An 8,685-nucleotide genomic window follows, 5' to 3' on the forward strand; every position below is an offset into this window, starting at 1 on the left:
TATTTCTTTTATACTAGTTTATTAAGTTAAATAAACATGTTTCTAACTTTTACATTCGTTTCTTTTTATATCCATTCCGTATCAACAGTAAATAAGTACTGTCAAGTGTAAAAATATGGGTGCATATAGGTAACTTACTCAAAAATATGTCCTATAGTTCTTAATACGCTGACATAAGAGCTATGGGACATCTTTTTGAGTATGATGTGTGCGCCCATATTTTTACACTTGACTGTACGTGTACAAGAACCTTTATCTGTCTACCACATAACTCGGACGGTTATTGAGAAAGTGCAATACTTTAAGATTGAAACTATTATGCTCAGTAAGACAAAAATTATGATACGCTACTACTATCTCACCAACCTGTCTGAAGTACAGTGTAGAATGCACTAAAACGGCATTTTGTCAATTGGAGTTGATAAATTTTTAAATATACAAGTTCACATTGTATAATTTATTTACAAAACAAAAAACATATCAAAATATAAACACCACTTAACACCATATAAACACGTCAAAAAACATCCACTTTCAAGCTATAAATATGAGAAATACAATTCATGTCAGAACCCAATACTTACAGTAAATTTTGGTACAATGCCCACGACCAATTTTTTTTTTTAAGTTTTCATATCAATTGATATATATATTGTCTGGACTACATCTCCGAAAATTTTAATCCGGCATCATATATGTACAGTCATCATTAAATAGATTGTCACAGCCACGGTGGCCAAATATATCGTATCACCCCTTTATTATCATAAAAATAAGGATGTGTTCCGATATATTTGGCCACTTTGGCCGTCACTACCTATTTGACGCTGACTGTAAGTCACCCAACGCAGGTCCTTCTCCTGGGTTCCTCGAGATATTTCACATAGAGATCTGTGTACAGCTCTTTTACGTCCGGCACGGGGGCCGCATCCGCAGCTTTCTTTGCTTCTGCGCATAGTTTCTTTGCTTTCTTGTTAATTTCCTGGAGAGAAAAGAAGAAATAAAGTTATCAGAGAGTGCACTATCCACATCAGCCACCATAAATGTTTGTAGTGAATTCTATCTAGGCTAGGCGCTTAGTAATAATAATAAGTATTACATTAAAGTACGACGCATTCACGGGATCAGTTAACCCTTTCTTTCTTAGGGATATATACAGCGTGGCTAAAAAATATTGGGATTATACTGAGCAACTTTTACTATGGGACCAACCCCGAAATAAAATGTAGGTACCCTCCCATAGAAAATGGACCAGCCAAAATGTATAAACAGCCAATATTTTTTTCGTGATTTGGGGGTCTGCCCATAAGTTGCTCAGTATAATCCCAAAACCTCCCTGGCAACGGGAATGCAGTTATTTTTAGCCGACCTGTATATTAGGTACTCGTGGGCTTGATTTCCGCAACTCGACATCATAAGATTGCGACTATTTTGCATGGTGGGTTGTCGCCACTACTCTTCTACTCTTGCCAACCCAACTCTACCAAGAAGCCTAGCAGACCCTTGATGTTGCCGAGGTAGGGTTGTAAAAAAACGGTTTTTTTTCTGACTTGAAAAAAATCATGAAAAAAAAAACCGTGAAAAAAAGTACGTTTTTTTTTTCAAAAGTATGAAAACTCAAAATTTGCAAGGCAGTTAATACTTTTATACGGTTGTTTTACTTGTTTTAGACTTTATGTTAACCATTAAACCAATTTAATTTAACAACTTTGATTAATAACAACATAAATGAAATCTGTAGTGGTAGTTATCGCAATTTACTGTTGGCAACACCAACGCCTCTCGTCGCCGCATCGGGGAATTCAGGGATTCCGGATACTGTACTGACATACTTACTTTAATGTACATAGTTTTAAGTTACTTATATAAATAAATCACGAAAAACCGTTATTGTGTCATATTTTTGTTCATCTGAAAAAAAACCTAATTTAGAAAAAAACCATGGTGCCAGGTTTTTTTTTCATGTTTTTTTTTTCATAAATTTGAAAAAAAAAACATTTGGTTTTTTTTCTATTTGCAACCCTATGCCGACGACTTCTGAGAGAGACCCCGGTGAACCGAGGTACTGTGCCGTCTGTGCCCGGTACTCTGCCACCCTTGGGCATTCGATAATTCGAAAATTCTAAGGGCTCATTTAGACGGCGCGCGAACTCTTGTACGATTTTAGTTACATTGCGGACCATGGGCTTACATCAATTCAGCCGACCGATCAAATGACGCAATATAATGAAACTCGCATGTGAGTTCTCGCACCGTCTAAATGAGCCCTTATGATATTAAAACATTTATACCTCAATCTCTTCATCAGTCGCGAGTTGTGTGTCCGTGAGCGTGGCCTTGAGATGGTTTAAGGGGTCCCTAGACTGCCGGACGTGTTGTACCTCCTCGCGGGTGCGGTAACTCGTGCCCGGGTCTGACATGGAGTGTCCGTAATAGCGGTAGCATTCGAATTGGAGGAGTATAGGGCCGTTACCGGCGCGACTGTAGTCGCTCGCTACTTTGGCTATCTCCTGAAAAGAAATATAATGCGGTGCTAGCATAAAATTTTCAACTTGTTAATATTTCTAGTTCTTGTTAAGAACGGAGAGGAGCAAGGCGAAAAAATCCACCATCATAAACGCACCAGAAGTCAGCAGCAGAAGTTGCTTAGCAGGCGAGGTGTTCAAAATTACCTTGACACGCTCTTAATCTCTTAACAATAAAGTCGCGTGAAGATCATTTTGAACACCTGGCCCGCTTAGCAACTTCTGCTGCTGACTGTACAACATCCTTCCACAGAGGATTGGGAACAATCCTCTCGCACAGCGGGTTTATGTCAAACGTGGAGCTAAGGAACTACAGAGAACCAGGTCTTGCAAATAATGGGAAAATAGCAAAAGAAAATAAGAAAGCCGGTGCCCAAATAGATCGTAGGTGGCTATATCTGTGCATGGACCGGGATTAAAAGTGTTATAAAAATGTTTCGTCTCGCTAATTAACACATTCAGTGCCGAAAACCCGACTATCGGGTTTTTATGATTTCGTTCCCAGGCCGGACGACCCGATAGTCGGGATCGTGGTAGGTATAGTACGGCTCTTCTGAGGTGAACTTTTCGCTTCGAACCTTAATCTTTCAAACAAAGGCCATTGTCTCTATTATCGCAAAACCGCTTGCTCCCGACTTAGCACGTGCCAGTACAACATTCATATTGAAAAACAACCGGTATAGTCATAGTATTAAGGTTCAAATTTAATGTCACTGACGTAATATTCTATATATTACGTTTTGGTAGTGTAGGACGATAGACCGCCCCGAAGCGATACGGCACTCATATTATTTTGATACTTAGTGTGGTGTTAAAAATGAAACACGGTTATTTATGATAAAGCGTTGTATATTTGTTATATAACAAAATCTAAGGTAACAATGTAAATTTAAGATTAATAAGTTTAACATAGGTATAATCAACATTTTTCCGTGTAGGTATATAAACAGTTATACGTACTACTAGATAAAATCGTGTCATAAAAAATCAGATATAATCAATTTCTTTCTTATATTATAACCGACCTTTCTTCTGACCGTTGATACGTGACGTTTTGTTAGAAAAGCTGTACGCTTCAAAGCTCCACGTTTGCCTTATCAGTGTTTTTATTGTTACTATGCGTCGGCATCACATCAGAGGTGCTAATTTCACAGTATCATTATTTTAAAGATAAGAAAAAATAACAATGCTTGCAGCTGCACCTTTGTAAATTATTACATTTACCACCGCAAGCTAATAATTTAATTAAAACAATATAATAAATAACCACGTTTCATTTTTAACACCACACTAAGTATCAAAAAAATATGAGCGCCGTATCGCTTCGGGGCGGTTTATCGTCCTACACTACCAAAACGTAATATCTAGAATATGAGTGACATTAAATTTGAACCTTAATACTATGACGATACCGGTTGTTTTTCAATATGAATGTTGTACTGGCACGTGCTAACTGGGGAGCAAGCGGTTTTGCGATAATAGAGACAATGGCCTTTGTTTGAAAGATTAAGGTTCGAAGCGAAAAGTTCACCTCAGAAGAGCCGTACTATACACTAGGTACTACAGCTTTATCTGAGGATTTTTTTGTGGCCTGGCGCGGATGTCTTGTTTGGCTGGGTGGCAATTAATGTGTTAAGAATGAATAGTAATGTGAATAGCTGACCGTAAACCTTTGCCTACTAATTGAATTTTAAGAAAAAATAATGGATGAGAGATGGTCATATTGTACCCTAGTAGTAATCACGTCCATGCCATCCGCCTTGATCCCGGGGATGACCCTGCCCGCCTTGTAGTACTCCAGGCTGGATGAAGACCTCTTGGCCGCGGTGCCCATACCGTATAGATTGTTCTCGCATACGAAGACAACTGGTAGTTTGAGGAGTGCCGCCATATTGAACGACTCGTATACCTGGGCAATAGGGTTATTTAAGGTCACTTTTAAAAGTCACATGAAATGTAACGTAAATTGAGATCACAAGAGGCTAAATTGTGTACCTATGAGGAGAACATTATGGCAAGAAAAAATTATAAAGGTCAACCCACCCTAACACAGATCTCAGATGCCTTATGGCTCCAAATAAAGTCAGATCAGAATGTCTACAAGACAGTAAGTCGGCTATTTTCGTAATCACACACATTTAGTTTCCTATATCCATTATTAAACCATGCATGGATATTCAGAATCTGCGTTCAGCACACGTTTTTATCGTGGAATCCCACAAGTGCGCTTATGGCCTTAGTGGACGCTCATGTTGGGCGTGCAGCGGGGCGGGGCGTGCGGCGTGCATGTTAAACATATGTAAACGTATAGGAGCGGCCTTAGTGCACGCTGCTTAAATCACTTTTGAGCCCGACGCGACGCTGCACGCCGCGCTAAACGCGCCGCTTCGAGCGTCCACTCAGGCCTTACACTTATGCGCAACCACAATACGTCTGTGCTGGTAAAAGGACATAATATTATTCAGTTGAGTTCACCTGTCCCTGATTGGAGGCCCCGTCGCCGTATAAGGCGAAAGCTACGCCCCCGTCATCGGAGTACATATGTCCAAAACCCAGTCCGATGCCGAGTGGCACCTAGACAAGACAAACGCACCCATAATCAAATATTTATTTCATGTTTCAAAAAAGGTTTCCGGCTGGCATAAGATATTGCTGTCTTTGGATTAGATAAAATATGGATTGTACCTACCTACTAGCCCGGAATTTGGGAAAGAATTTACATAGCCCAGATTTTGGGGAAGAATACCAACGACGAGTCGACCCAGGGGCCGGATCTAGGGTAGAGCGAGTGGAGCGGCCGCTCTAGGCGCCAATGGTAGGGGGGCGCCAAAATGGCAAATAGGACTGTGTGAAAACAAACATCTTGAAAAAACGGACGGGTAACTACGGAACCTAATACTGAGCATGGAGCGCCAAAACTTAATCTCGCTCTACCCTGATCGAGCACTCGGGCCGGCGCTGAGTCGACCTCAACAGGATTTTGATGACGATACAATGAAATTAGGTAATGTCAAATCAACGTACCTACCAAATTTTGTGTAAGTAGGTATTTATTTAGGGACGTAATGTAAAAGAGACTTGAATTGGTATGTGGTCTCACATATGATCAGCGTCCTCATATTACCTGTCCGCCCACTATTCCCTGGCCGCCATAAAAATACGGCGGGACGTAAATATGCATGGAACCTCCCTTGCCGGCCGATATCCCGTCGGCTTTGCCCATAAGTTCGGACATCACGGTATACGGTCCGTTCTTCTTCTGCCTGTTTTGGAACATCATGGCGAATGCTGTAATGCGAAGTTGACCATTTAGAATAAATTGTGTAAATAACTAACTAAAACTAGCTGCCATTTTTAACGTGATCTCACTGCCTGTTGATATACAATTATGCAATCTTTAAGAGTTAGTTTACTGTCACAACCCTAGGGATGCCAGATTATCTCACTGTCTTAAGAGACGATTATTGTATACCTATCGCATCGCGCATAAGCGGTGGTGGCCGAGTGGATATGACGCCCGACTTTCAATCCGGAGGTCGCGGGTTCAAATCCTGGCTCGTACCAATGAGTTTTTCGGAACTTATGTACGAAATATCATTTGATATTTACCACTAGCTTTTCGGTGAAGGAAAACATCGTGAGGAAACCTGCATACATCTGCGAAGAAATTCAAAAGGTGTATGTGAAGTCCCCAATCCGCATTGGGCTAGCGTGGGGACTATAGCCCAAGCCCTCTCGCGCATGAGAGGAGGCCTGTGCCCAGCAGTGGGACGTATAAAGGCTGAATTATTATTATATTATTAATTATATATCGCATCGTGTGCGACATGTTACCTACCCTATAGTCCGATTCATGAGTCGGCAATTTGCGGTTCTTTGGAAATACAATTGCAGCTCTTCATCAAGTCACTCAATAACGTACACAGAGTCAAGAAACGCTTGCGGCTCTATCAGATTCGTAAAACTGGTGATTTCTACTGCATTTGGATCTTATTCTCAAGTTTGACACCTGACCTAGCGCTATTGACACGGAAATTCATAGAAAACTTTGTCTTTAGACTTTTTAAGTCGTCGAAAAAGTTTATTGTCTTACCATGGCATCTGTAAGAAGTGATAAGATTATCATCCGGCTTCATATTCGCCACTATGCCCGTGCCCACCGCCTCCGTACCAGCGTAGAGATGGCAGAACCCAAACACCTTCTTCTCTTTATACAGACTGGCTATCTCTGTCTCCATGCGCCGTATGAGGACCATGTTCTCGTATAATTCTAGAGCTTGTGCCTTTGTGATTTTTACTTCAGTTGGAATTTTGCTTGCGTCAAAACAGTGAACTTCTGGGGGCTGACAAAGGGTTTATATTTTTGAATTACTTACTACGAAAAATAGCGATCAGTGTCTTAACTAAAACTATCAGAAACGCACATTGAGCTACCTTTACCTACAAGACATTGATATGTTGGATGTAGTTTTAATGTGCAGTCGCGTTTCTCCGATTCAGCGCCATCTATTGATCGGATGTTGGTTATTTTGACCAAAGAACTAAACGCCGAACATAATGGATGGTACTGAGACCTGCTGCGTTAGTGGCGCCATCTGGCAATAGCGTGAATATTGGAGGAACGCGATTTTGTATAGACATCGGCAGTCTTTTTGATTTATTCATGTATGATACCTATATAGTTATATCTGTTTCTGGTGAAACTAAGAAATGTGAAGTCAAAGATATGAAACATTACATACAGAAATTGGTACCGTGGCTTCAGCAGCATATTGTCGGATCGGTTTCTGTAACAAATCAATTTCGGTAAAATGAGAACAATTTCGGTAACAATAGCACATTCTGTAGGTAAAAGAGTAGTTTTCGGCGACGCATAGTGAATTTAAATGTTTAATTAAGAATGATAAAAAGAGTTAAAAATTCGAATTAACCATAACAACTAACAGGGTATCAAAAACTATCTTCTCGTATTTAACACCCTTAGTAGGTATAACTATACTGTTTTATATATCAGATACTATAACAACGATGGTTCGAGTGACCAATTTACTAGCCAATCATACTGTGTTTGTATCAGTCAAATGTACAAATTTTGAGTATGAGTGCACCCATATTTTTACACTTGACTTTACCTATTCAAATGACTCATTGGTCGTACCGAACTATCATTTAAGTAGGTATTATTAAAGAAGATACATTTTTACTTTACCAACCTGTGTCTCATAGCCACTTAAAAAACGCGTATTAAAATACGCACCTATATCACTTATAAACATTTCTTTCTGTAAAAAATAAACTAAATAAATACCTATATTATTCTTCTATAATTCCCAGGCCTCAATACACAACCGGCTGAGAGGCGACACGATGTTTGGATCGTCTATTGTATTTGGTTCATCAATGGCCTTACGGGGACAGGGCTGATGGCCTGGGCTGGCTAGATATACGGATATCAGCTCCATGAAGCGCTGGACACGAGACGAGCGCGTCGGAAACGCTTTCTGGTCGTAAAAAATAATAAAATAAAAGCGATTGTTTCTACCCATTTATAAGGCTTGTCTGTAATCGCATGACCAACTGAACTAAATTAGTCTGCTTATTTCATTGAACTATTATTACTAACGTATAGAACCGGCACAGAGCACCAGTATTTTTATTTACGCCACGAGTTAGGTTAGGTTAGTTAGACTATAGTGCGGGGCGTGAATCTCGCGACCTAAACGCGTAAGCGCCATGGATTTTAATTTTACGGCGCTTACGACGTTTTGGTCGCGTGGGTTGTGATTGGGACAATTTCATGGTTTGGTGTGGCTTCTCTATAGTTATAATAAGTATTAATAACTCAATGGCTGATTTACTGTGTGTTTCCGATGGTGAGTATTTAAATACATATACAAAACAATATCAATATAAGTAACATTACATTATAGGTACTCACCAAAACATATTTTACTAAATCTTTGAACTTGTTATGAAACTGCTTGCTGCATCTACCTAACATTTTGTCTGAAATTTAGATTTTGCAATAAGTAAACTATAAATAAACTGCTTGAAATATTATGAAAGTGTCAATATAATGTCATTCATTATTGTCAATGAAAAAAAAAACATAAAAAACACAATGAGGTCCCTTGCGCTGCATTAGAACTTAGAACATTGT

The 8,685-nt window shown here is 39.7% G+C and overlaps 2 protein-coding genes across 2 annotated transcripts in view; one reads left to right on the forward strand and one right to left on the reverse strand.

Annotated features, from left to right (window-relative positions):
• Positions 1 to 8,685, forward strand: part of LOC134654661 (zinc finger BED domain-containing protein 4-like) — a 1,082,235-nt gene that overhangs the window by 234,837 nt on the left and 838,713 nt on the right. The gene's annotated exons all lie outside the window — the stretch shown is intronic.
• LOC134654669 (uncharacterized) lies at positions 839 to 8,580 on the reverse strand. The gene is made up of 8 exons (XM_063510146.1): positions 8,464 to 8,580; positions 7,268 to 7,312; positions 6,619 to 6,868; positions 5,650 to 5,813; positions 5,001 to 5,099; positions 4,255 to 4,434; positions 2,292 to 2,510; positions 839 to 982 (listed from the first exon to the last, which is right to left on the reverse strand). Exons 1-8 carry the CDS (start codon positions 8,524 to 8,526, stop codon positions 839 to 841), a joined length of 1,164 nt encoding a protein of 387 aa, XP_063366216.1. The 5' UTR covers positions 8,527 to 8,580.

The sequence above is a fragment of the Cydia amplana genome, chromosome 15 (genome assembly GCF_948474715.1).
Source record: "Cydia amplana chromosome 15, ilCydAmpl1.1, whole genome shotgun sequence".
Lineage (NCBI taxonomy): Eukaryota > Metazoa > Arthropoda > Insecta > Lepidoptera > Tortricidae > Cydia > Cydia amplana.